Below are 27,959 nucleotides of genomic sequence, written 5' to 3'. Positions count from 1 at the left end.
TTTGGCCACCGTGGGCACAGGGCCAGCCCACCCAGCTCGCCTGCTGCCGCGTGCCCGCGCACTCCAGCACAGAGAAAAACAAACCCAGAAGCAGCGAAGGAAGGAGTGGCAGAGGGACGCGGCAAGGAGGAGGAGGAGGAAGAAGAAGAAGCGGGGCCTCACAGCCCCTCCGGAGTTGTGGGCTGCCCCCAGACTCCCCCTTCAGTTCGCTGCCATGGCCAAAAGCACCTCGCTGTACTGCCGGCTGGTGGAGGGGAAGGAGCTGCCTGCCAAGGACGTGTGAGTGCTGCTGGGGATCTCTGCCCCCCACCCAGGGGGCACGGGGCTCTGGGGGGTGCTGCTCTCTGCCCGTGGTTTGGGGGCTTCCTGCTTTCATCCCTGCTGGTTGCGGCTCATTTCAGTGAGGAGGGGGTCTGCTGAGGCTAGGGGTCCCCTTTGCAAGAAGACCTGCACCCCTGGGGCACCCCCCCACTGCCTCCCCAGCAACCCATAAAGCTGTTGGGGTGACTCCATATAGCAGGGTCTCATATGGGACCGCCCCATCCGGGGGCTGCAGCACTTATCCTGGGACCCCACAGCTGGCAGAGCATCCCTTTGGGGAGGGGGGGGGGCTTCCAGCCTCACAGCCAGCCCCCAGACAGGAGGACACTGAGCACCCCTTGGGTGCATCGTCTGTGAGCCAATGCCCAGCCCTCACCCTGGGGAACCAGCTCTTCTTTTCTACCTTGCTGCAAGGGGTTAAGCCCAGGCAGAGGCTGGTGTCACCGTGTCACCATGTCACCATGACACCTTTCCAGCCCCACGCCCTGACGCAGGGAAGTGGGTTGCTACAGAAACTCGGGCATGGCTGCGCAGCTGGCACAGACACCCAGGGACATGGGGATGCATGGTTGAGATGACCCCCGGGTCCCCCAGCTCAAAAGGTGCCTGGAAAAGATGTCCCCAAGCAGGGCATCCAGCTGAGACTGAGCAGCTCAGCGCACCCGTGGCCATGGGTCTTGTGGCCAATGCCCTGGTGAGCCCTTGGGGTGCTTGCCTCAGGGAACACCATGGGGTGCTGACCCCCCCGTGTCCCCTTTCTCCCCCTAGCTCTGGCTCCAGCGATCCCTACTGCATGGTCAAGGTGGACAATGAGGTGGTTGCCAGGTAGGTGACCATCCCACCATGGGAAGGGGACACAGGGTCTGGATGGAGTGCCCATGGGGGTCCTCTGCCCACAGAACAGCCACGGTGTGGAGAAGCCTGAACCCATTTTGGGGCGAGGAGTTCACCCTGCGCCTGCCCAGCGGCTTCCACAGCCTCACCATCTATGTGCTGGATGAAGACACCATCGGGTAGGGGGCAGCGGGGCTGATGGCAGCGGGTGGGCAGCGGGGTCAGCACCACTCTGGGGTGGCCATCCCCATCGGTGTCACCCTGCAGGCACGATGATGTGATCGGCAAAGTGTCACTGAGCCGCCAGCAGATCTCAGCACAGCTGCGGGGTGAGCAGGGGCACGGGGAGTATGGGGGGCATAGGGCTCATCCCCGTGCTGGGGGTGCCCACTCCGTGCCCCCTTTGTTAGGCATTGACAGCTGGCTCAGCCTGGTGCCTGTGCACCCTGACCAGGAGGTGCAGGGTGAGATCCACCTGGAGGTGAAGATGCCTGAGCAGGGCCACCCGCGGGTGCTGCGCTGCCACCTCATTGCAGCCAGGTAGGGATTGTGTCACCACCAGGGTTTGTGTTTGGGTCAGTGGGGTTGGCTGGATGGTAGGGGGGTCAGGCCTGCCAAGAATGGTCATCACTGTGTCCTGCTCAGGGACGTTGCTGCTTGCAGCCCGTGTGTCACGATGCTGTGGGGTCTCAGCACCTGTGCCACACTGCTCGGACACTGCCAGCCCTGCTGGGAGCCGGGCTGAGGACTGAAGGCAAGGCACTGTGCTGTCCCTGGGGATACTCCCATGGGGCAGACAAGATTTCATATGGCATTTCTCCCCATTTGTTTTAAAATTGGGGAAACTGAGGCAGCCCCACTGCCTTTGAAGGAGGTTGGGATGGGGCTGCTCTATGTGAGCATATGTGTGCCCATGTGTGCATGCGTGTGCACACGTGTGTGTGTTTGTGTGCCCGCACATGCGGCTGCCAGACCGGAGGCTGTTGGCAGAGCAGCATCCTGCTGCCATGGCGACCAAAGCAGCTGCCATGGCAACCAGATGGCCATGGGGACAGCCAGGAGGGACAGCAGCATCTCCACTGTGCCCTGTGCCCCCCAGGGACCAGCTGCCAGCATCCCCTCCCTGGTGCCACCTGACACACAAGTGCCTCACTGCATCCGTGGTGACACAAGGGGACAGGGGACAGTGCCAAAGGGGCCGGGTACCCACGGCATCCCCCTGACCCCCATCCTCCCACAGGGACCTGGCCCCCCGGGACCCCTCAGGCACCTCAGACCCCTTCGTCCGGGTGTCGTGCTGTGGGCACACGCAGGAGACAGCCGTGAGTCGGGGGTTGAGTGTCAAGGGTGGCACCGGGTGCCCAGCGGCTGGGGCTCCAACCCCTGCTGCCACCCCCCTGTCCCCAGCAGGTGATTAAGAAGACCCGCTTCCCACACTGGGATGAGGTGCTGGAGTTCGAGCTGGCAGAGGACGAGCCAGGGGACAGCATGCTGAGTGTGGAGGTGTGGGACTGGGACATCGTGGGCAAGAATGACTTCCTGGGACAGGTGAAAGCTGGATACATGTGGGAATACATCATGCTCTGTGCCTCCCAGCTCAATCCCTGCCTGCTTACCCCAGGTAAAGGTCCCCCTGGATGCGTCGGGTCCCATGAAGGGCTGGTTCCAGCTCCTGCCCTTCCCCAGCAGCACCGAGGAGCCAAGGTGAGTGCTGGGCAATGGACGATGGAGAGTGACAGGGTGAGGAGCAGGGTGCAGCCATGCCTCCCCCATCACGCTGTCGCTGTAGGGGACAGCTGGGCTCCCTGCGGCTGACGGTGCGGCTGCTGGAGGACAGAGTCCTGCCCCAGCACTGCTACCAGCCCCTCATCCAGCTCCTGGCCGAGCCCCTCCGCTCCCCAGGCCAGGTGGGTTCTGTGGGCTGGGGACACACTTGTACCATTTGTCCCCATGGTGTGTGACATCCCCATGCCCTCCTCACAGCCCGCAGCCAGCACGGCTCTGGCTGTCCTGGAGGGGGTGACCTCAGGGGACAGCAGGCAGGATGTGGCCACCAAGCTGGTGAAGGTCTTCCTGGCTCAGGGTCTGGCTGTGCCCTTCCTGGACTACGTCATCACCCGCGAGCTGACCAGAACCAGTAAGTGCTGGGGTCAGACCAGTAAATGCAGGGACTGGAGCATCTCCTGCAGACCCTCAGCTGGGGAACTGGAAGGGAAACCACCCTGAAAGCTGCCAGGGTGTCCCAAAGCCTGCTGTGAGGCCACCAAAGGGTTGGGCACACTGGGGACAGCTGGGACAACCCCATGGCTCATGGTGGACTCCCCCCCAGCGGACCCCAATACCCTTTTCCGCTCCAACTCTTTGGCCTCCAAGTCCGTGGAGCAGTTCTTGAAGGTGAGCCCAGGAGGAAACATCACTCCAGCACCTTGTGATGGCTTCAGGACATGACACAGTGCTGGGGACAGTGTGGGGACGGCAGTGGTGACCTCCTGCCCCATGCAGGCAGTGGGGCTGTCCTACCTGCATGCGGTCCTGAAGCCGGTGGTGAATCGCATCTTCGAGGAGAAGAAGTACGTGGAACTGGACCCCTGCAAGATGGAGCTGAGCCGTGGCAGGCGAGTGTGGGGATGTGTCTCCATCTTGGCGTCACCCACGGGTCATCTCAGTGGTCACGAGCTGCTGGTGTCTCCACAGGAGGATTTCCTTCAAGGGGTCCCTGTCAGAAGCCCAGGTGCGAGACAGCAGCCTGGAGCTGCTGCAGGGCTACCTGGGGGACATGGTGGATGCCATCGTGGGCTCGGTGGACAAGTGCCCCCTCCTGATGAGGGTGGCCTTCAAGCAGCTCCGCAGGCGGGTGGAGGAGCGCTTCCCCTCACCGCAGCACGAGGTGGGGATCGCTGTGGGGCTGGGAGGGCAGCACAGCGCCGGTGCTGAGCTCTGTCCTTGTGCAGGAGGTGCAGTACGTTGCCATCAGTGGGTTCCTCTTCCTCCGTTTCTTCGCCCCTGCCGTCCTCACCCCAAAGCTCTTTGGCCTGAAGGAGCAGCATGCTGAGCCCCGCACTGGGCGCACTCTCTTGCTGCTCGCCAAGGTGCTCAGGGGAACGAGGACATGGTGGGGGGACCTCGGGGAGGGAGGGGATTTGGGGCAGGGATGAGGCACCAAGGTGGGACGGAGACATGAAGGAGGGATGTGGGATCAAGGAGGGATAGGGATGCCACCGAAGAACAGGGACCATAGGAGGAATGGGGACACCAGAAGGGATGGGGACACCAAAAGGGATGGAGACCCCAGGGTGGGTGGGGACCTCAGAGGGCCAGGGAAACCCTGGAGAGGGAGGAACTGGGATGACCAGGAGGAATGGGGACCCAGAGAAGGGATGGAGACCATGCAGGAGGATGGGGTACCAGGGAGGGATGGGACTCCAAAGATGGATGGGGGCCTGAAGGATGGATGGAGGACCAAGGAAGAATGGGGTTGCCATGAAAGGATGGGGACCCTGAGGGGGGATGGGGACTCTGGAAAGGGATGGGGACCTTGGGGAAGGATCTGGACCCTGGGAAGGGATGGGACCGCAAAGAGGGACAGAGACCTGAAGGAAGATGTGGGACCAAGGAGAGACAGGGATACCATGGCAGGACAGCGATCATAGGGAGGGATGGGGAGCACAAAGGATGTGGACACCAAAAGGGATGAAGACCTCAGAGGGGATGAAGATGCCAAGGTGGGAAGGGGACCCCAGGGATGCTGGAAGACCCTGGGGAGGGAGAGGGATCTCAGAGGACAGTGACCAAGGAAGGAACAAGGATCCCAAGAAGGGCAGAGCCTTTCCTCCCCCATGCCACGTGCTTTAAGCTGGTTTGTTCCCACTGGGGATGAGTGCATTGAGCACAGCCACGGTTGGCTCCCACCACCTTGCATTGCTCTGTTTCCCCATTTTCCTCCCCAAATCCCACTCCCATGGGCAGGCGCTGCAGAGCATCGGCAACCTGGGACTGCAACCGGGCAAGGAGCCCTGGATGGCCCCACTGAACACCGTCCTGCTGCCCAGCATCACTCGTGTCAGAGCCTTCCTGGACAGCCTCATCGAGGTGGACAGCACACAGGGTGAGCAGGCACGGTGGGCACCACGGAATCCCACCCCATCCTGGGGATATGTCCTGTATCCTAAGGGATGGGAGCATCTTTGTGCTTTTTGGGGTGATGGTGGCACCCCAAATTGATGTCACCGTCCCCGTGCCATGGCTACAGCCACAGCAGGCGAGGGGATGGTGTCAGTGGCACCTTTCAGTCCCTCGGCCACAATCAAGGAGGGTTTCCTGCACGCACGGGAGGCCGAGGAGCCCTCCCTGCTGCCCCGCTTCGCCTTCAAGAAGCGGTACTTCTGGCTCAGTGCCCAGGCTCTGTCCTACTCCAAGTCCCCCGAGTGCCAGGTAGGTGTTGTCTGTTGTCCCCCCACCCTGCTGCAGGGTGCCAGGCTGTGGGTATAGTGACGTGCAGCATTCTGGGGTCTTCAGGAGCACAGCTGCATCCCAGTGGGGCACATACGGGCAGTGGAGCGCGTGGATGAGGGCACGTTCCCACAGCCCCACGTCATGCAGGTGGTGGCACAGGATGGCACCGGGCAGCTGCGCACCACCTACATCCAGTGTAAGGTGTGGACTTCCCCATCCCAGCACCACTGGGACCCCAACACTCCAGGCTGCCCCCACCCAGTACCCCAGCACCCAGCAGCCACTGTGTGGGGGCGATGGGGGCAGCCCCAGTCCCAAGTCCTGCTGTACTGGGAACACTGGGGTATCAGATTTTAGTAGTACCGGGGTCACTGCTGGGATCAGTAGGCTATGCAGCTATATCTGTAGTGGGGTTCACTGGGCTATCAGTTCTGGTTATACTGGGGTCACTAGGGCATCCAGTAATATCTGTAGTAGGATCACTGAGGAACCAGCCCTATATACACTAGGGTCAATGGGTAGCACCCCTATCTGTACTGGGTTAATGAGGTGTACCTGCCTGTACTGGGATCTACACTGGGGTCATTAGGGTACCAGCTCTGTCTGTACTGAGATCAATATTGGGTCACTGGAATAGCAGCCTTGCCCATATTGGGGTCACTGTGATACTAGCCTTGTTCCCAAGTGCCACCACCCCACCAACTCCCACCTGTGCCATCAAATTGCCCCTCAGGGTCCCCGTGCCACCTTATGCCCACCCTGGGGATGCTGCATGTGGAACTGTGGTGCTGCCCAACACGATGGGTGCCAGCATCATGGGTAGGTGCCACCGCTGTGTCCCCACAGAACGCACCAGAGCTGTGGCAGTGGCTGTGGGCTCTGCGCCAGGCCAGCAGTGCCAACGGGGCCATGCTGCCCACCTGCCACCCCGGCACCTTCCGCGCCGCCCGCTGGACCTGCTGCCTGCAGCCCAGCCGTGCCGGTAATGGGGACAGAGGGGACACGAGGGAGTCCCCAGTGGGTCCCCTCCACCCAACCCCGCTCTTCTCGATAGCTCCTGGCTGCAGCCGGACCCACAGCGCGGTGGCACTGGATGAGTGGAGTGACCCCCTGGACCCCGCGGCGGCGGCACAGAGCCTCTATGGGCACCTCCAGCGTGCAGGGACACGGCTGTGGTGAGGCTGCGTCCCAGGGGGGAGGCACCCATGGGTGTCATCCTCCCCCGGGTTCACTCAGCGTCCTCGTCCTGCAGGGAGGCGGTGGCAGAACCCGAGGGCAGCGTGGCAGTGCAGAGCTCGGAGCTGAAGCTTGGAGGTAGGAGAGAATGGGGATGGGGGGGGAGGGGGGTCTTGGGGGGCGAGCTGCATTGATGTGCACACATAGATGCACACACAGGCACATGGACACGGGCTTTGCATGCACACTTGCACGCATGCATGTACTTGTTGTACATGCACGGTTGCACGCGTGCCCAATATACGTGCACAAGCACGCACACATGTGCACGCCACGCACACGCACAGCTGCGAGCCGTGCTTTCTCCACCAGGGGACAGCAAACCCCCACGGCCGCACGCACGCGAGGCCCCGGCCCTCGGCTGCACACACGCACGCTCCCAGCCGCGCGCACCCGAATGCACGCACGGAGACGCGCGGATGCGCACAGCCACGCGCTCCCCCTGCACACGACCCGGCACCCCGCCAAACGAGGCGTGCCGATGTCGGGGAGGAGGAGAGGCGGGAGGAGACACAGCGCGGTGGGACGGGGAGGGCAGTGGGTGTCACGGGTGGGTGCCGGGCGTCGCGGGTGGGAATGCTGACTCTGCGCGGCCGCAGGTGGAGCCGTCGCGGAGCGGCTGCGGGCGGTGCTGCGCGATCTGGATGCGGCCCACGAAGCCTTCGCTCGCGGTGACGGGGTGTCGAACCCTCCCACGGCCACGGAGACGGACGCGGCCACGGCCACGTGAACAGAACTACAGCTCCCAGCATGCCCTGCGCCGCCAAGGCCTAGCCAGCGTCGCGCCGCGCCGCAAAGCATTCTGGGAGCTGTAGTCCGCGCCGCTCTCCTCTGCCCACAGAGAAACGAGGCGGCGCGGCGAGGGCACCCCGCGGACACGGGGTGCGCGCACTCGCACAGACGTGTCCGTGGAGCGCCGGGCCGCGCGTGCGTGTGTGTGCAGCGCTGGCACCTCTTGCGAGCGCCCACGGGGGACAGACCCCAGTGCAACCCCAGCCAGCACCCTTCCGTATCACGGCGCGGCACGGGGACGCGAGTGGGTGACGCGGGGACGCCGGGACGCTGCGGTGTATTCCGTAACACAGAGACGTACACATGGCACCGGCTGCACGCGGCTCCGTGGGGCACCGGGTGGGCGGAGAGGAAAGCACCGCGCTGCCGGAGGCCGGGCAGGGGACGGGGACACGCGGCGGGTGGCACCGGGGGATGAGCCCACGCGGGGCCGGCGGCGAAGCTGCAGGGACGGTGACACGGGGCCGAGGGGACGGCGGGGAGCCCCTCACCGTGGGCTCAGTCCTTGAGGGTGGCCTCGGAGACGCCCTGCGCCAGCAGCTCGGCCAGGACGTTGTCCAGGTAGTTGGGATCGGGATAGCCGTGACCCGTCAGGTTGGAGCCGAATTCGGTCTTGTGATGGATCTCGTTCCACACCACCGTGTCTGATTCTCCCGTGGTGTTGGAGGTGCCGATGGTGAAGATGAGCCGCCGGTCCCACGCCACGATCAGCAGCTTCAGCACCTGGGGGACGGCCATTGCTGCATCCCACCCCACGGCGCGGCCACCCCCATGTCCCCACCCCCATGTCCCCATCCGTATGGCCACGTCCCCGCCTGTGCCACCCCCGGGGACACGGAGCCGCTCACCTTCCTGCCCTTCTCGTTGTCGGGCAGGTAGCAGTGCCGGGGAAAGCCGCGTGCCGTGAACTTCTTGCCAGGGTTGGGGTGCTCTGGACCCTTTGGTGAGGACAGCAGAGGGGTGAGCAGTGGCGTGGGGACACCCAGCCCTGGGGTGGGGGCTGCGGGGGGCTCACCTGGATGCCGGTGGGGATGTCGTAGACTATCCGGATGGTTTTGGAGTCAGTGTAGCCCGGGAGGGAATGGGGGATGAGGTGGAACTCCATTTTCCCAGGGGGCTGCGTGCCCGTCTTCTCCCCATAGATGGCCTTGCAGGTGGGGCACTGCAAGCTGCCGTCCTGCAGGCACAGCCAGGGTGGGCACTCAGCCCCTGCCGTATGCCCTCAGACCCCGTGTCCACGTTGGCTCACCTTGTTGCCGTTGTTGTACATGGCCACGAGGCACAGCAGGTGGTACATGTGCCCACATTTGCCCAGCTTGCCCACCAGCTCCGGCTTGATGCCGCGGTGACTCAGGACGCCCTCGTAGCCCGAGGAGGTGACCAACCGCTCCATGCAGATGGTGCAGTCCTGGGGGGGCACGGGGGTCACCTCATGGGGGTCACACCAGGTTCTGTGCCCATGCCCTGCCATCCCGCCATGCCGGCTCACCTCATCCGGAGGGGTCTTCACTTTCTGGATGTAGCGACGCACCACATCCTCTGGGTTCTTGCCTGCCATGGATAGGGGTGTCAGTCAGACAACCCCCCCCTTCCCCCCTGCCAAACCCTCCCTGCCACCTCCTGCCTCTAGCATGGGGACAGTGACAGAGAGGAGGTGGCACAGAGGAGCCATGGGCAGTGACATCACCTCAAGGCTCGGGGGGCACGCTGCGTTTCAGGCCATTCCCCCAACATTTCAGGTCCCAACCCACAGCACCACCTGTGCCTCAGTTTCCCCTCCAGCAGCTCCTTACTCCTTTTGAGGTGCTTCTTCTTGGTCTTCCTGCAGATTCCGCTGACCCCAGGCACAGGCTTGATGTCACTCTTGCTGACGGGCGGCGGGTGCAGGATGGGCTTGGGCGCACGGGTCAGGCAGACGGGCAGTCCAGCAGCACACATCAGGATGCCCGTCATCCCTGCACAGGGACAGGGGTGTCTGTCTGTTCCTTCCATCCCTGGTTCGACCCCTGAGCACCTATGGGTGCTCTATGGGACCCCACCCATTACCTGCCAGGGCGGGATGGACGGGGCCGGTGCCGTTCAGGTTCTTGACCGGGAGGGCTGGCACCCTGCAAGAGACAGGAGGAATGTCCCCTGGGTCCCGTCCTTTCTGCAGTGTCATTAGGGCAGCCAGGAGTGCATCTGGGCAGGTGCCTGTACACTCATGCATGCATCTCCTCGGCTGTGCACCCATGTGTGCAAAGCTGCACAGCTACAGCTTGGTGCGAGATGTGGGGTCGTGGGGACACATGGGAAGGTGGCTGAGGACACAGCAGGGATGTGAGGAGAGCAGGGATGGTGGGGAATGGGTGGATGGACAGACGGATAGAGAGACAGAAGGACAGAGATGAATAAGTATGTGGATGGATGGATGGATGGATGGATGGATGGATGGATGGATGGATGGATGGATGGATGGATGGATGGATGGGTGGGTGGATGGGTGGATGGATGGGTGGATGGGTGGGTGGATGGGTGGATGGGTGGATGGGTGGGTGGATGGGTGGGTGGGTGGATGGGTGGGTGGATGGATAGAGATGGTTGTGGGTGTGTAGACATGGGGAGAGCCCCCACATCCCTGTTCACAACCCAGCAGCCACAACACAGACAGCAGATCCCAGCCCCAAGGAAGGGTCCGTTGCGCGGGGACCCTTCCTGCCCCTGCAACAGGGGCCCAGGCCCCAGGCCATGCCACAGTCCAGCCTTGCCTCTACTGCCAGTCCCTGCCCGCAGTTCCCAAGGCCACCCTCAGTCACACCAAGGCCATGTAAGGCAGTGGGGCCCTCACCCCTCCAGCCCCCTCCTACCTGTCCATGGGGACGCACAGCGCGGGGGCTGTGTGTCGACACGAGGATGGCTTGGCCCAGGACACGGAAGCGAAAGCAGCACATCAACAGAGGAAGGAAACACGCCGAGTGCTTGGTGACCCTGCATGCCCCCCCTCTCCGCAACTCTGTCACCCCTGTCCCCAGCTCTGTCTGGCTGTGCGCTGTGGCTGCGGGCAGTGGGAGGGACGCAGAGGTACGTCCCCACACCGTGTGATGCTCCCCGTGCCCCTGCTACCCCTGACCCACAGGTGTTCCTGCAGCACACACCCTGAAGCGGAGGTGACACTGTCAGGATGTCACCACCACCACCTAGTCGTGTCCCGCTGCATCTCCCAGCGCGAGGCCAGATCCTTCCTGCAGGGCAGGATGCCACAACAGCTCCCCATAGGGACCTGCCTGGTGGTACTGGAACAAACGCTCCGGAGCGACCCACCGCATGCTGGACGACAGGGACACAAGTCCCCCAGTGACTGGCACCTCATCTCCTGCAGCCAGCATGGCACGGCGTGGACTGGCACAACCAGGCACGGTGTGGCACAGCATGGAGCTGCACGGCACAACACAGGAGTGCAGCACGGCACAGCACGGCACGGCACGGCTGTGGTGGTGGTGACACGGTGCCAGCACCGGTGAGGCGACAGCTGGCGCTGCCAAGCAATCTGAGTGCACCTCCATGCCACCTCCCCATCGCCGTGAGCCCACCCCGCGCCACCTCAGCGCCGTCACATGCATCCTCATCCCAGCTTACCCGGGGGGCACCGCGGTGCGGGCGCTACTGCCAGCCCCCCGCTGCGTGCCGGGCCGGTTGAGGTTATTGAGGCCAGGCAGCTGCACGGTGCCGGGCGTGCTCTGGCTGCACCCAAAAGCCCCAGCAGGCACCCTGGGTGCCTCCCCTTTGGCCGTGCCGCCCGCCGATGGCCACAACGTCGCACCGGCAAAGGTGCTGCTCTGCCGCACCGGCACCGTCCCCGTCCCCGTGCCGGCGTACAGCTTGCGGCGCTGCGAGGCCAGGATGGCGTTGGATGCCGCGCGGGTGCTGTTGACCAGCAGGCACTGATGGCACGAGCAGGGCTGCCCCGTGCTGCTGCCCACCGGCCACGACTGCGACTTGGGGATGGAGCCCATGGTCAGAGGGTACGCCAGGTCCATGCGGCGCCGCAGCCGCCGCCGGCGCTGCGTCTGTCGGTTCATCTGCGACATGTTGCTGAAGTAGATGAGGTAGCAGAAGCCCAGGGAGGAGAGGTCCAGCCAGGGGTGCTGCTTCTCGTAGGCGTTCTGGATGGTGATGCAGATGTCCATGTCGTAGGGCGTCCACGAGCTGTTGTCGTTCTCCCATTCCCACACGATGCCCTTTCCCGGTGCTGAGGAGGGGTCGTAGAAGTTCCTGCGCACCGGGCGCATGGTGCCTGCGGGGACACGGCGCTCAGCACCCAAACACCGCTGCCGTCCCCCAGACAGAGCCCCCCCCAGCGGCTCAGCCCCGGCGTCGCGCCCCTCTCCTCGCTCAGCCACACGCTGCGCTCCCGTCCCCGGCCGGCTGCACCGCCTGGTCCTATTAACGACTCTAATAAGGGTCATTAATCACCGCCCGGCCCAGCTGCCGCCGGGTGCTGAGGCAGCGCTGCCTGCAGCCCCATGGGGTCCGTGCCCCCGCCGCAGCCCAGCAAGTCCTCACCTGAGTCAGCTGCACGCTCACATCCCCATCCTGCTCAAGTCCTGTATCCCACTACCTGCTTGTGTCCACACCCCAAATCCCACTGCTGGCTCACAGCCACACGCTGCTCACATCCGTGTCCTGCATTCTGCTGCCCACTGCTGTCAACATCCCAAATCCCACTGCTGTCTTGTATCTACATCCCAACTCTCACTGCTGCTCTCATCCCACATCCCACTGCCCAATCCCAGCCGCATCCCACTCACATCCATGTCCTGCACCCGCTGCCCACCCATCTCTGCACCACACCCCACCTCCCCACATCTCCTTGTACCCAGCCCACCCTCCCCACAGCCCGCTGATACCCATGCCCTGCACCTCTCATCCTACTCACATCCACATCCTGGCCCCATTGATGCCAGCATCTCCCCCCAGGTGTGTGCACATCCTGCAGGCACACCTCCTGGCTGCTCAGAACAGGGTCACCTCATTTCTCACACACTCCACCACATCCCAAGCCCACCCCACCATGGCCACACGTTCCCAGCAGCACCCAGCGCCATCCAGGCCAAGGAATGGGACATTTAGGGGCCTTGCAGATGAGCATTTACCAGCAGCGGGTCCTGCACCATCCCCATCCATCCCCCATCCCAAGCGAGTCTCCTGGGTTGCAGCTGGCACACATCACTTTAGTGGGTCATGGTTAATGGGGTCTGGGCTGGGAGGCAGTGTGGGACAAGGCTTGATTTCCCTCGAGGACACCTGTCCTGGTTGTGTGCCGCAGCTCTGCTCTGCTAAGGGTGGCATGTGGCCCCTGCAGACCCCCAAGTGGGGCCACCCAGTTCCCTTTGTCCCAACAGGACAACAAGAGGGAAGGAAAAGGAATGGAAAGAGGAGACTTGTGGGGGTTGCATTGGGGTGAGGACAGATAGAAGGGAATAGACTGACAGGTGGGGAAGAGGGTGAGTTGAAAGAGATGGATGGGTGGAGAGATGGATGGAAGAATGGACGGGTGGAGGGATGGATGGATGGGTGGGTGGATGGACAGATGGATGGACGGACGGACGGACGGACGGGGACGGACGGATGGATGGATGGATGGATGGATGGATGGATGGATGGATGGATGGAGGGATGGAGGGATGGAGGGATGGAGGGATGGAGGGATAGACTGATGAACTGATTGGTGACTGGTTGGATGGAATGACAAATATACATGGGGATGGACACCTTGACGGATACATGAACAGAATGACAAGGAAGTAAAGATACACCGGGATGGAAGGATGGATGGATGAATGACAATTACTCACTGGGATGGGTGGAATGGTGGGTAATAGAAGTAGAATGACACACAGCAGATATATGCACGCTGTGATGGACAGATGGGTGGGTGGATGGAGGGATGGAGGGAGGGATGGAAAGATGGAGGGAGGGATGGAGGGACAAAGGAAGGGAGTAACAAAGGAATAAAGCAATGAAGCAGGGACACAGGAAGGATACAAAGACACAAAGCCATGCTATGGAATGGCTGATGGATGGGCAGAGGAACAAACGACTGCAGAAGAAGGAAGAGGAGTGCTGAAGGCCCTCCAACAAAGCCTCACAGAAGGGGCAGACGTACCCAGCCACTCCACCCCCAGTAGACCCCTGGCCAGTCGTGTGCGCACCGAGCCCCCTGCCCTTACCCGTGTCCTGCCGGAACTGGTGCATGGACTGCAGGTCGATGATGTAGGGTGCCAGCTGCACGTCCACCTGGCCCAGCACCACGCTGCCACGGGCATCCTCCTTCAGCACGTTCTCAATGTGGTGGCAGACAGCGGCTGAGTAGGGCCGCCAGCGCCCGTGCTCGTTCAGCCACTCCCACACTACCACACGGGCCAGGTTTTGGGGTGGGAACCCCAAAGTCCCAGAGCCCAAAAGGGCCCCCGTGCCCTGCCGTGCCATGGCTGGGGACAGCAGCTCAGCGCCGTGCCATGGCCGAGGGACAGCCGGCTCGGTGGCACCCGCGGGGTGGAACGTCCCTGTCCCCACTGCAGAGCTCAGCAGGGGTGGGAGGTGGCACCCAGAGCCCCGCGGCACCCGGTTCTGCTCCACCGGGGCCACCAGCAGGGCAGGCTGGGGTGAGCCATCACTTGGCACCGGGCACCAGGCTCTGCATGGGTGGTGTTGAGCTGGAGCTGGAGCTGGAGCTGGAGCTGCTGTCCTCCCTGCAGCGCTGGCACATCTCAGTGTCCCCAGGCTCAGCGAGGACGGGACACCCCCAGACACTCCCTCCTCTTCTTTCCCCTTCTGTCCCAGCCGATGTCACCGGTTGCTCCAAGGCTCCCAGGGCGTCACCTGCAAAGCAAGGCCACAGCACCACTCAGCCACAGCCAAGGTGGCTCTGAGTGCTGCCACGCAGTGCTGCATCCCTGCCCTCCCCGGTGGCACCTTGGGGACCGTCCCTTTCGCCCCATGTGCCCACAGCCAGACAGCGTGGCGGGCTGCCAGCTTCAGGTGTGACAGCAGAGAAGGGGACAGCAGGGACAAGCAGCGTGGGGGCAATTGTTCTCAAGGCTTGGGGAGGGGGCTCAAAAAATAGATAAGCCCCACAGAAGCCGACTGTGTGCCCGGGAGCCCGCGGCCCTCCTGCTCATCCGGCACTGATTTATGATCTGCACTGCAGGCATCAGGATGGAGTCAGCCTGGGCGGCGTGCCCCGGGCACCCCGCACACCCTGGGCAGCTCCTTGCCCACCAACACAGCCTCACGGCCCCCTTGCATGGGATGGGGAAGGTTAGGCTGCACGGACAGACAGCAAGCTACGGACAGACAGACGGACACAGAGCCGTGCGCTGGCACTGGGGACACAAACAGCACGGAGACCTGTGCAGACGGATGGACAGACAGACAGATGCACGTAGGGCCACACAGCAGCGTGACAACAAACAGTCGTATACACACAGACACACACACACACACGCACACACACACACACAGGCGTGTGCATCCGTGCACTCATCTGGCACCCCCAGCACCGCAGCAACCAGAGGGGCCCAAACCTCAGGACAAAACCCAGCGCCACCCCCCTCCCCATTCTGCTCCCCCCTTCGGTCCCCCGTCCATCGCACTGCATGCGAAGCCAGGCCCATCCCCCGGTGCCCCCAGCACGCCGTACCCCCGCTGCACGATATTTCCACTCCACGGCAGCCCCCAGCGCGGACCCCCCCGCCGCACGGTGTCCCCCCCCCCTCTTTCCCAGTCCCCGGCGCACGAAATTCCAGCCACAACATTCCCTCTGCGCGGTACCCCCGGTGCGCGGTGCCCCCCCCGTGTGCGCGGTACCCCCGCTGCCCGCCGCCCCCCCCGCTTCCCCACCATGGCCGCCGCCGCCCCGCATCGCCCCCGCCCCGCTCCGCTACCTTCGGCGGCCGCAGCCGCAGCGGCCCCGCAGCAACGGCGGCACCGGGAGCGGCGGCGGAGGGCGGCGGGCGCGGGGCCAGGAGGCGGCAGCGCTCCGCCAGCGCCTGGCAGCCACGGGCACGCGGGGACGCGGGGACGCGCGGCGGGGACGCGCGGCGGGGGGGATGCGGGCGCACGCTGAGACCTCGGCCGGGGGCTCCCACGCGAGAGGCGGCCACGCGTGCGCTCCGGTGGTCTCGGGCACGGCATCGCTTCCCTCCCCCTCGAGGATCTCCCGTGGGACCGGCAGAGCGGGGAGAGCCGCGGAGCGCGGCGGTTCTGGTGCCGGTCCTTCGTGGGGTAACGGCGTGGGGATGTGAGGCTGGGATGTGGAGAGGGGTGTGAAAATGGAGCGGGGATGTGGCGTGGGGACGTGATGCTGGGATGAGATTTGGGGACATGGAAATGGGGCGGGACGTGGGGGCACGGAGATGGTGTGTGGGGACGTGGAGATGGGGTACATGGGGTGGTGGAGCTGGGACGGGGCACGGGGATGTTGAGCTGGGACATGGCATGAGGACACGGAGCTGGGGTGTGACAAGGGGATGTGAAGCTGGGGCAGGAGCATGGCATGGGTAGACATGAAGCTGGGGACAGGAACATGGGTGATGTTGAGCTCAGATATGGCATGAGAATGTGGAACCAGGAGATGTGAGCTGGGACAGGAGCACGGCAGGGGGACGTAGAGCTGGGCTGTGACATGGGGACGTGGAGCAGCTGAAATAGGAATATGGCAGGGGGACGTGAGGTTGGGACAGGAATGTGGGTGGTGTTGTGCTCAGATACGGCATGAGGATGTGGAACAGGACGTGGCATGGCAACATGGAGCTGGGTTGCAACATGGGGACGTGGAGCTGGGACATGGCATGGAGATGTTGAGCTGGGACATGGCATGAGGACATGGAGCTGGGACAGGAACATGGCAGGGGGAGATGGAGATGGGACGTGTACGGGGGCATAGAGCAGGAACAGGGGCATGGCAATGGGACCTGAAGCCAGAGCAGGGATCTGGACATGGGACATGGCATGGGGACACAAACGTGAGATGGGACCATGGCATGGGGAGTTAGAGCCAGGTCAGGGAGCAGGACTGCCTGGGGGGGGGGGGGGGGGGGGGGGAGGGGGAGGACATAGGGGGACCATGCTCCACACTACAAAGGGGCCAGGACTCCCTACTGCCTCTAGGAGGACACATCCCCTCTGCACACACACGTACATGCGTGCACACATGCATGTGCAAACGCGTGCACCTACAGCTTCATGCACACACGTGCACGCACACACACACACACGCATACACGTACATGCACAGCCACAGATGCACGCACACATACATGCACACATACATGCACACCCCTGTGCACACACACACACACACGTGCTCACACGCACGCCGCCTGCAGGACCCCCCACCCACCCCCACCCCCCCCAGCAGGGACCACCCGCACACATTTGCTCTTTGCACGCCGCCGGCACGCAGACCACACGCACATTATTTGCAAACAGCAGCCGGAAGCACAAGCAGAGCAGCACAAACACTCGGATGCACGCAGCCCAGGGTAGCACACACACACACACACACACACACACACACACACACACACACAGACACTGCCACCGCCGAGTGCACGTGTGACACCCCGAGGTGCCATCCCTGCTGGATGGATGGGCACAAGGAGCTGTGTGTGGGGACATGGGGACAGGCACAAATGCACACACAGAACAGCAGATGTGAAGAAACACGAGCACGTGTGCACATATATGTATACATACGTGTGTGCACACATGTGTGTGCACCCCACAGTGAGAACCACGAAGCTGTTCCCACCTAGGGACACCCCCACTCAAACTGTATGGGGTTGAGGGCCTCCTCCTGCCCCACAGCTGCCCCCACTGCTCCAACACCCCAAAACCACCACTGCCCAACCCATGACAGCCCCTAACCTGTGACACCCACAATGCGTGACACCTCTCCGATCCATGTCCCCCATATCCACAGCTCCCCATCTATGCCCCCATATCCATGTCCTCCCATCCATATCCCTCATATCCATGTCCCCAGTATGCATCCCCCATACACATGTGCCCCATACCCCTGCTCCCATATCCATGTCCCCCAGTCATATCCTCCCACCCATGCCTCCATATCCATGTTTCCATATCTGTGTCTCTCCATAACCATGTCCCAATAGGTGTCCACCCATCCATATCCCCCATGTCCATGTCCCCCCCACCCATGCCTCCGTATCCCCATATCCTTGTCCTTCCATATCCATGTCCCCCATATTGATGCACCCTAGATCCATGCTCCCATATCCATGTCCCCCTTATCCATGTCCCCCTCCATATCCCCTCATCCATGTCCCCCATACCCATGCTCCCATATCCATGTTCCCTCATCCATATGTCCCCAATCCATGTCCCCACATCCATGTCCCCATCCTTGTCTCCATATCCATGTCCCCCACATCCACGTTCCCCCATCTCTATCCCCCATATCCATGCTCCCATACCCATGTCCCCATCCATATTCCCATATCCATGTCCCCAGTATGTGCCCCCATAACCATGTGCCTCATACCCACGCTCTCATATCCATGGCCCCTTTATCTACGTCCCCCCCCCAGCCATATCCCCCCACTCCCATTCCCATTCTGCCCCCCGACCCCCCAGGAGCCGCCCCCCCACATCGCTCCCCCTCCGAGGCGGAAGGCAGCGGGGTGTGTGTGCGTGTTGGGGAGGGGTGGGGGGGGTCCCTTCCTCCTCCCCCTCCATCCTCCATCCCTTCCCCTTCGCTCCTCCCCGCGCACGGAGCGCGGCCCCCCGGTGCCCCGTCGAGCCGAGCGGAGCCGAGCGGAGCGGAACGGAGCATGGAGGGCCTCTCCCGGGGGGGGCACCGCTGCCCGCCCCTGCCTCTGGCGATGGGGTTGTGCTGCTGCCTGCTGCTGCCGCCCGCTGCCGGCTCCTGGAGCGTGCAGCCCCGCAGGTACCGGCGCCGGGGGGGGGGGGGGGGGGAGGCACCGGCAGGGCAGCAAGCACGGGGGCCGATGGGGAGATGGGGACACCGGGCTTGGGGCGAAGGGTTACAGGGGATGGGGTGCTGTGGGGAGCGCGGATGGGGAGCACTGTGTGCTGGGGGAGTCTTGGTGCCGGGCACTGGGGTGCCGGGCACTGGGGTACCGGCACCGGAGAGCAGCGAGCACTGGGTGCTGGTGGTACCGGCAGCAATGGGGATTGGGGATCAGACACTGGGGGTGCCAGCGCCGGGGGGGGAGCAGGGAGGAGGAGTGCTATGGGGGTCTGAGTGCCAGACACGGGGATGTAGCACCAGGGGGAATGGGCATTGCATGGGACCGGATGCTGGACACCGGGGGGTGCCAACAGTGGGGGGATGCAGGAACACTGGGACGCCGGGAGGGGCTGCTTGGTTCAGAATGGGGCTCTGGGTTTGCTGGAATGGGAAGGCTGTGGGGTGCCGAGGGTCTCCAGGGCTGGCAGGGCTCAGCGAGGCTGGCATCGCTGCTGGGTGAGCAGCCACCTGGGTGCAAAGGTGCCGTAGCATTCCGGAACAGCTGGGGGTTACTGGGGTCACTGGGGGTCCTCGTGGCTGGGGGCTGCCTGCCCCATCCCCATGGCTCTGCCTGTGCCCAGGAAGCAGCGGGGACAATGGAACCCAGTGCCTGGCTGCTGGGGGCTGCAGTCCCTGTCTGTCCCTACGGTCCCTGTCCTGCTGGGGGTTGTTTACAGGAAATCTTTGGCGCTGGCGGTGTCTCCAGCACCGGATTGCCGGGACCTCCCGGTTCCGCTCAGCTCGGCACAGTGACGGGCAGAAGCTGCCTCATTTCCCCTTCCCCTCCTGGCCTAGCTCAGGCAGACCCCGTTGCCTGACCCGAGACCCACCCATGGGTCCCACACACCCAGAGAGGGGCACGAAGCTGGGGGAAGGTACCAGGCCCAGAGCAGAGCCCGGGCACGCTCAGTGCACGAATGGCCCCGCAGCGGGTGGGCTGGGTGAGCCGAGGCCGTGCGAGCACCCACACGCCTCACTGCTGGCTCTTGCCCTGAGCTGGGGGGGTTCCCTCATTGCTGGCACCAGCCCCAACTTCCCTGCCAGCCAGAACGGGCTGGGGCGCATCCTCATCCCTATGGCACCTCCGGGGTTGGCATCATCCCCAACCCATGCCAGCACTGGGAGCGGGAGACACCCTTGGGAGGCGCAGTGCTGGGGGCGGTCGGGCCCCCCCAGCCATCCCCATCACTCCGCCCGGTGGTGTTTGTCACCCCGGAGGTGTCACCATGCAGTGGTTTTGTCAGAGAGCTCAGTGTGCAGCTGGGATGCTGCCCAGCCACAAAGCCCTGCGCCGCCCCGCTGCGTCCCCCCGGCACATCCCACACAATTGTTCCCCCCTCTGCCACCAGCCGCAGCCACCTCCTTCCCCGCAGGCACAAAAAGCTCCTCTTTCCACCCAAATCGTGGCTGCGCAGGCGAGGAGGATGGCACACATCTCCACGGGGGCTTGGGTCTGCCCTATTGGCCAGCGGGGAGGCTTCGGCTCTCTGCTATTGGGCACTTGTGAAGCTCCGTTCTGTCCTATGGGACATCTGGGGACACCTTGGGGTCCCAGCTCTCTCCTTTGGGGCACTAGAGGGCACTTGGAGGTCCTGTCTCCTCCCCATGGGTCACTTGTCAGGCATTGGTGAGTTCCAGGATTCCCCTACGGGGCACTTGGGGGGTTTGGTTCTGTCCTATGGGGCAACTGGGGGTCACTGCGGGACTTGGTTCATTCCTATAGGTCCTATAGGAGGTCCCAGATCTCCCCTTCGGGGCACTTGGGAACCAATTTCCCCCGGTGGCATGGATGGCACTCATACCCCCAGACACAGCCAGTGTGGGGACAACAGGGCCGGTGGTGGGCAGCGGCCATGGTGGAGCCCATGTGGGGACACCATGCTGGGGGACATCCATCTAAAAGCTGGGGTGGCATCTCCACGAGGAGGGGTGAGGACGGGTACCACCCTGGGGACATCAAAGGACAAGTCTCCCACCGGGTCCCGGTGTAACACAGGGTGTTCTGGGGATGCAGAGTGGGACCCCCGCGGTGGCACCGGTGGCTTCTCTTGCAGCAATTGGTGCTCCTACACGGTGACGAGGACGGTGACGTGCCTGGTGCAGAATGGCACCTCCCTGCAGCGTGTCTTCCAGGGCTGCCGCTGGCCGCCGGGCTGCGGAGGGGGCAGGTGAGACCCCAGTGGGCACCAGGAGCTGCAGCCATGGGGTGGTGGCACGGGGGTGACATCGGTGCCCAATCTGTGCCAGCAGCTATCGCACCGTCATCCGGCCCGCGTATCGAGTGGCCTACAGGACGCTGACGGCGCTGGAGTGGAAGTGCTGCCCTGGGCACAGTGGGGCCAACTGTGAGGAAGGTGGGAGCGGCGTGGGATGGAGGGTGGGCTCTGCGTACCCTGGGCACCTCTGTACTCCATCAGAGAGGGGCGGATGGAGCTATGGGGGGGTGGGGGACGGAGGGATGGATGGATGGATGGATTGATGCGTGGTTGGATGGATGGATGGATGGATGGATGGATGGATGGATGGATGGATGGATGGATGGAGGAACAGATGGAAGAGGAAGGGAGGGAGGGAAGGAGGGATAGATGGATGGATGGATGGATGGATGGATGGATGGATGGATGGATGGATGGATGGACGGATGGACGGATGGAGGAACAGATGGAAGAGGAAGGGAGGGAGGGAAGGAGGGATAGATGGATGGATGGATGGATGGATGGATGGATGGATGGATGGATGGATGGACGGATGGATAAAAGGTTAGAGGGAGAGAGGGATGAAGGGAGGGAGGAAGGGAGAGAGGGAGGGAGGGAGGGAAGGAGGGAGGAAGGGAGGGATGGATGGATGGATGGATGGATGGATGGATGGATGGATGGATGGATGGATGGATGGATGGATGGATGGATGGATAAAAGGATAGAGGGAGGGAGGGAGGGATAAAAGGATAGAGGAAGGGAGGAATAGTTGAATGGAAGGATAGAGGGATGGAGGGACGAATGGATGGGATGGATGGATTGATGCATGGTTGGATGCATGGATGGATGGAGGAACAGATGGAAGAGGGAGGGATGGATGGAGGGAGGGATGGAGGGATAGAAGGAGGGAGGGATGGAGGAAGGGATGGATGAAGGGAGGGAAGGAGGGAGGGATGGAGGGATGAAGGAATGGATGGATGGATGGATGGATGGATGGATGGATGGATGGATGGATGGAGGGAGGGAGGGAGGGAGGGAGGGAGGGAAAGACAGAGGGATTGGTAGGTGGATAGGTGGACAGAGGGATGGAGGGATGGATGTTCAAGTGGGTGAATGGATGGATGGACAGACAGATGAACGGACGGATGGACGGGTGGATGGATGGAAGGATGAAGGATGATGTTCCTGTGGGTGATTGGGGTGGATGGAGGGTGGGATTGACAGATGAACGGATGGATGGATGGATGGATGGATGGATGGATGGATGGATGGATGGATGGATGGATGGATGGATGGATGGATGGATGGATGGATGGAGGGATGGGTGGATGGGTGGACAGATTGGTGTTCCTGTAGGTGGGTAAGTGAATGGATGGATGGACAGATGGATGGACGAACAGACGGATGGCTGTTCCTCTAGGTGAGTGGATGGATGCTCCTGTGGGTACGTGAGTGGATGGACTGATGGACAGCTGGATGAATGGACGGATGGATGGATGAATAGATGGACAGATAGATGTTCCTGTGTGCAGATGGACGGGTTGATGAGTGGGCTGGCGAATAAATGGTTGGGTTTCCAACCGTGGATGCAGGAACGGATCAGTGGATAGCTGGTGGGATGTTCTGTGTGGGTGGGCAGCTGGAGAGACGCTCTGCTGGGTGGCTGAGGAGGTGGGCATATGGGTGGACGTTCCTCTGAGCGGGTGGGTGGGCAGATGGATGGTTGGATAGCAGTTTCCATGGACAGATAGACGGAAAAGCAGGCGGGTGGGGTGTCGGTGGGGGATGGATGGATGGACATTCCTGTGGGTGGGTGGATGCGCCCATAAGGGGGTGTCTGTCTGTCTGCCTGCCTGCCTGCCTGTCTGTCTGTCCCTGTGTGCAGCCAGGCAGCTGCGCCTGTGTGCAGTGAATGAATGGGTGCCAGCCTGTGCCACGCATGGCTCTTGGCAGCTGCCAGCCTCTGTTAGCTGGCGGGGGCTACACATTCCCAGCCCACCCCCAGAGCGTGGGGCCAGCTGAGTGGCAGCAGCACAGCAGTGGCAGGGGCTCTTCTCCTCCTCCTCCTCTGTGCGTGCTTCAGCTCTCCCCTCCTCCTCCTCCTCACCATGCATTGGCTGAGTGCCCCACATCTGGGCCTGCTTAGGGCTGCTCTGGCTGTCCCCAGCAGCCTTGGTGGTGGCTGTGCCAGGGTGTGGTGACAGCGTGGGGGGGCTCAGTGACACAAGATCTGCTCCGGCCCCTTCTGCGTTGAGTCGTGTTCTCACATCTCCTTAGTGGGACCCCGCATTGTAGTCCTCCTGAGCTGGGGATGGAGAGAGCTGGCTTGGGGTATCGGGGGCTAGGGATGGGGAGCAGGGGGGGCACTGGTTCAGGACCATCATTGGGGTTGGGAAGATCTGGCTGGTGGGCATGGGTGGGTTTGGGGGAATCTGGCTCAGGGTTATGGAATAGACTGAGGGCATCTGGAGTGCCATAATGGGTGGGTGGGTGTGGAGGCTCTGGCTCTTGGCCATGGGTGGGATTTGGGGGGTGGGAGGGATTCTGGTAGGCCATCATGGGTTCAGGGGGAATCTGATTCAGGGCCGTGGGTGGGTTTGGGGGGGGGTCTGACCAACAGTCATGAATAGGTTTGGGGCTCACCAGCAGCAAGGATGGGGCAGAAAGCAGCAGAACTGCCTCCATCCCCCTCCCCAATTTGGGGTGAAGCACCACCCTGGTGAGCGAGTTCTCCCACCAGCAGTGATGCCAGGGGGGTCCTGACACCCTCTCCCCTTACAGAGCCCCACACCTTCCTCGCTCTACGTGATGCTGCACGCCCCAGCACCGCCCCACGTCGCTCTCCCCTGCGCCCCACGGCTTTCTCAGGTGGGTTCAGCTCCTCGGTGCCCCCCACCCCCAAAAATATCCCGTGGTCCTGGGCGCACCCCAAGCCCTGCACTGTCCCCTGCAGGGTGCCTGAACTGCAGCCACATCGGGGAGCTGTCAGCACGCCTGGCCACCCTCGAGGCACAGGTGACCCCCACCCCCGTCACCCCTCCATGGACACGGGGACCAGGGGTGGCATCTCACACTCCCCAGCACCGTCTCATCCGCAGGTGGCCCGGCTCTCAGTGGCAGAAGCTCCCACGTCCCCAACGCCCAAAGGTGACAGCTTGGGTAGGGGTCCTGATACCAGGCAGCTCTGGGGGTCCCCAGCTGCACAGGGGAGCCCAGGGGACAAAGGTAAGGGGGGGTGGCTGTCCCATAGCCCGCAGCACCCAGTGGCATCGGTGGCAGCCCCCAGTGCTGGAGAAAAGATCCCCCCCTGAGGATGCTGCTCCCTGCAGGCAGACCTGGTTCACAGAGACCCCCCGGCCCCTCTGGTCCCAAGGGTGATGCAGGTGGACGGGGACCCTCAGGCATTCCCGGGGTGAAGGGTCCATCGGGACCCCCAGGTAAGGATATGCCCTCTTAGTCTCCCCAGTTTGTTAACCCCCATCAATCTTCACCCTCATCTTCCTCCCTGCAGGTCCCCCAGGTCCCCCTGGTCCCCCTGGCCACGATGGAGCCAGGGGTCTCCCTGGAGAAAAGGGGTCACCCGGCCCCCCCGGCCCCCCCGGGCCTCCTGCTCCTGTGGGGCCAGCTGTACCCTGGCTGACTGACCCAAGTAAGGATGGGGCTGAGGGTTCTGGGGGGTGGAGGTGGGGCTGAGCCCCAGCAAGCAGCTGAACCCTTCCAGAGCTGGGGGTCATTGCCCACCCTGACCTCTCCTGCAGGGGACCCGCTCCTCTCCAACACCTTCACTGAAGCGGCCGGGGGCATCGTGGGGCCTGCTGGCCCCCCCGGACCCATGGGGCCAATGGGTGAGTTCACCCCCATCTTCCCCCTCCAAACAGCAGCTCTGAGAGGGCACTGTGCTGAGCTTGTCCCCTCATTCTCCTCGCAGGACCCCCCGGCCCCCCAGGACCCATGGGGCTGCCCGGCCCCCCAGGGCCTGATGTAAGTCCGGGAGCATTTTGGGCTGGGGGGGCATTCCGTGGGGCACATCCCCAGTGCTGATAGCACTGTCACTGTCACTGCACAGGGGAGAGCTGGGGCACCTGGAGCTGCCGGTCCCAGGGGAGACAAAGGCGACAGGGTGAGTGTGATGAGCTGGTGGGGGTCTCAGCCAGCACTGAGCCTTGGGGGCAGGAGCACCCATGGGTGCCTCTACCCCATATGCACCCCATAGTGCTGACGTGACCTGTTCCCTCCAGGGCCCCAAGGGAGAGCCAGGCAGCCGTGGGCAGGATGGGGCACAGGTACGTGGGCCTCCCCAGGAATGGGGGCTGTGCTGGGGCGAAGGTGGGCCCCCTGCCCGCCCCCTCTGCCCTGTCCTTCTCCTTTCTGTGTTTCAGGGCGAGCCGGGCCCCAAGGGCGAGCCGGGCGACAAGGGCACATGGGTGAGTGATGGGAGGTATGGGGACAGGGGTGGCACGCAGGTACCCGAATGCTCCTATGTCGTGTCACTGTGACCTGACGGCAGCATGGGGGTCCCAAGCTGTGAGCAATGCTCATCGTGTGCCTGGGGTCCCAGGGATGGGACGGGGCTCCCTAACTGTACAAGTGCATGTCTTGTCCTCGGGACCCCAAGAACAGCTTGAGGGTCCCCGAATGTGCTCAGCACTCACCTGGTGCCCCTGGCATCCCCATAATATCATGGGGGTCCCTAGCTGCACCTTGTCCCTGAGACCTCAGGGGTGGCATGGGGGTCTCCAAATGTGCCCAGTGCTTGTCTCTGGGTGGCTCGGTTGTGGGGGTCCCCAGTTGTGCTTGTTCCCCCACTCCATGGTGTGGCCAGCACCCCCCCCTACCCGCTGCCCCCCACATTCCTGGGGTTGTGCATGCAGTACTGGGGCACAGAGCATGGCGGTGGGGCTGGGGGTGCCCCTGGCTCCCCCCCGACTCCTCTCTTCCCTCCGCAGGGGGAGGGTTTACACCAGCTCCGCGAGGCTTTGAAGATTTTAGCAGAGAGGGTTTTAATCTTGGAAACAATGATTGGGCTCTATGGTGAGTAGGGGGAGCGCAGGAGCCAGCCGTGGGGGGGCACAGGGGTCCCTCCATCCACGATGAGGCTCCATTATGGGGAGCAGCAGGTGCCCCCCTCCCTCAGCCCCATGGGGACACATGTGTCCCCCCACCCCATGCCAGGGGTGGCACTCCCCAGCAAGTCCCGCTTCCCTGGACCCATGGGGACAGGAGAGTCCCTCGCATCCCCCTGGGACCACGGGAGCCCCCTGCACCCATTTGGGAGACCTGGCACCCCCAACGCTTGCACCGCACCCCCGGCCCGGCTGCGCCCGCGCTGTGCCTTGGGGCAACCACGCTCTGCTCTGCTCTCTCACTCTCCACCAGGCCAGTAGCTTCCAAGCCCTGCTGCGGCAGCAGGCCCGCCTGGAGGTCCTGGCTAGAAGGGTCACCCTCCTGGAAGCCATCATCTGGCCAGGTAACCGCATCGCTGCTTGCTCCCCTCCGCGTCAGCCAGGCACGATGTCCCCCCCAGCAGTGGGACTGGAGCAAGGGGAGGGACCGAGAGGGACCCCAGAGTCACCCTTAGGAGAGAGGGAGATCATGGAGCAAGGAGAGCCCGTTGGGCTGAGGAGATGTCCAAGGATCATGGAGGGCCATGGAGATGTTCATGGACCAAGAGAGATGGTGGAGAACCTCTATTGCACCAAGGGGACCCTTCCGGGTTGAGGGAGGCCTTGGAGATGTCCAAGGACCGAGGGGTTGCTCCAAGGATTGAGGGACCCCCAAGGAACAAGGGAGACCATGGAGCAACTCTTTGACCAAGGGAGGCCATGGAGACCCTCTTGGACCAAGGGAGACCTTGGAGATCCTCAAGGATCCAAGGAGAACTTGGAGCTCCTCTTGCGTCAAGGGGAGACTCTAGAGTCCCTCTTGGACCAAGGAAGACCATGAAGAGCCTCTTGAGTTGAGGGAGGCCCTGGAGATCCCCCAGGGATCAAGGTTATTCTCCAAGGGTTGAGGGAGGCACTGGAGCTCCTCTTGGTGCAAGAGATCCACCTGGTGTCCATCTCAAACCAAGGGAGTCCCTGGAGGCTCTCTTGGGAGAGGGACACAGCATGGCTCCATGGTCCAAGGGACATCTGAGAGCTCCCGGGTCATGGTCATGCAAACCATGGAGCTCCCAGGAACATCCTGAAGCCGAAGGGAGACCCTGGAGGAGCCCCAGCCCCCCCTCGCACTGTGGCTGACTCCATAGCCAGCTGCCCCCTCCCGCTGTCTCCCCTTTCCAGCTGTGCTTTGCTGCAGGGGTTCTGTCCCCATCCCCGCGTGCCAGCCGGGGGTGCCAGGAGGGGCTCCTCATCCTTTGGGGCAGGGGGATCGTGCTGGGGTGGTGGTGCTGAGGGGACACTGTGAGGGGATCTGGGGGCACACCCAGGGCCAGCTGTCCTCTTCTGCCCCCACACAGTGGGAGGTGTCCATGTAGTTGGTTGTACTTGGGGAAAGCTTGGGACAGCCACGATGGGAGAAACTTGTCCAAAGAACCTTTGTGGGGGGCCTCATGATGATGGGAACAACGTGTGCAGGGACCTTGTGGTGACAGGGATGTCCCAGTGTCAGGACACTTCATGGGGGTGAAGGGTGAAGGTGGTCTGGGGACCCCACAGAGGTCAGCACCCCCTGGGGGCACAGGGATCCTTGGGGACACTGATGGGACCTGATGGCCTGGGGATCCCACGGTGATACAGGGGTCCCTGAAGACCACTTGGGGCTATGGCACCCCACACCCCATGGCCTCAGAGCTCTCTCCTTTCCTCCCACAGAACCAGAGCCTGGCTCAGGCAGTGGCCCTGGGGGCCCACCAGCACCCAGCACCCCCCGTGCCAAGCGTGGCCGCTCGCCCCCCACTCACCAGGCTCTCCCTGGCCAGCCCTAAGAGTGCAGCCCTGCTGTGTCCCCGCTGTGTACATGGAGGTCCTGGTGCTACCCGGTGGCATTGCACCGGTCGGACCCCTCCAGCTTTGGCCCTGCTGCTCTACACCCCAGTTTTGGGGGGTACGGCCACCCCAATGCTTGGGGGGCTGCATCCTGCACGCTGTCCTGGC

At 63.2% G+C, this 27,959-nt stretch overlaps 3 protein-coding genes across 3 annotated transcripts; 2 read left to right on the top strand and 1 right to left on the bottom strand.

Moving 5' to 3' along the window:
* Nucleotides 1–214: 214 nt before the first annotated feature.
* RASAL1 (RAS protein activator like 1) lies at nucleotides 215–8,121 on the top strand (the record flags this gene model as incomplete). Its single annotated transcript, XM_079543708.1, is given in 27 exon segments — nucleotides 215–279; nucleotides 1,090–1,146; nucleotides 1,221–1,334; nucleotides 1,423–1,484; nucleotides 1,566–1,695; nucleotides 2,396–2,477; nucleotides 2,566–2,703; nucleotides 2,777–2,859; nucleotides 2,945–3,062; nucleotides 3,139–3,292; nucleotides 3,485–3,549; nucleotides 3,658–3,776; nucleotides 3,850–4,042; nucleotides 4,107–4,244; nucleotides 5,122–5,260; nucleotides 5,405–5,586; nucleotides 5,671–5,808; nucleotides 6,419–6,427; nucleotides 6,431–6,589; nucleotides 6,662–6,782; nucleotides 6,860–6,909; nucleotides 6,913–6,921; nucleotides 7,443–7,625; nucleotides 7,628–7,721; nucleotides 7,724–7,842; nucleotides 7,845–8,021; nucleotides 8,023–8,121. Coding segments are annotated over 27 exon segments (2,997 nt in total), but the record flags the coding sequence as incomplete, so codon positions are not given.
* Nucleotides 8,122–8,133: 12 nt separating this feature from the next.
* Nucleotides 8,134–14,103, bottom strand: DTX1 (deltex E3 ubiquitin ligase 1; the record flags this gene model as incomplete). Its single annotated transcript, XM_079543639.1, has 9 exons — nucleotides 8,134–8,358; nucleotides 8,484–8,573; nucleotides 8,651–8,812; nucleotides 8,885–9,043; nucleotides 9,125–9,186; nucleotides 9,429–9,590; nucleotides 9,682–9,743; nucleotides 11,251–11,908; nucleotides 13,845–14,103. The coding sequence occupies 9 exons, from the start codon at nucleotides 14,101–14,103 to the stop codon at nucleotides 8,134–8,136; spliced, it is 1,839 nt and encodes a 612-aa protein (XP_079399765.1).
* A 4,367-nt stretch (nucleotides 14,104–18,470) lies between these two features.
* EMID1 (EMI domain containing 1) lies at nucleotides 18,471–27,790 on the top strand (the record flags this gene model as incomplete). Its single annotated transcript, XM_079543878.1, has 15 exons — nucleotides 18,471–18,586; nucleotides 20,725–20,838; nucleotides 20,918–21,024; nucleotides 23,647–23,733; nucleotides 23,819–23,880; nucleotides 23,964–24,090; nucleotides 24,195–24,302; nucleotides 24,377–24,514; nucleotides 24,624–24,710; nucleotides 24,794–24,846; nucleotides 24,932–24,985; nucleotides 25,104–25,148; nucleotides 25,245–25,289; nucleotides 26,242–26,332; nucleotides 27,678–27,790. 15 exons carry the CDS (start codon nucleotides 18,471–18,473, stop codon nucleotides 27,788–27,790), a joined length of 1,347 nt encoding a protein of 448 aa, XP_079400004.1.
* Nucleotides 27,791–27,959: the final 169 nt, after the last annotated feature.

Source organism: Tetrao urogallus (genome assembly GCF_951394365.1).
Source record: "Tetrao urogallus genome assembly, chromosome: 17".
NCBI classification, from domain to species: Eukaryota; Metazoa; Chordata; class Aves; order Galliformes; family Phasianidae; genus Tetrao; species Tetrao urogallus.
This window is presented reverse-complemented; position numbering and strand designations above follow the sequence as displayed.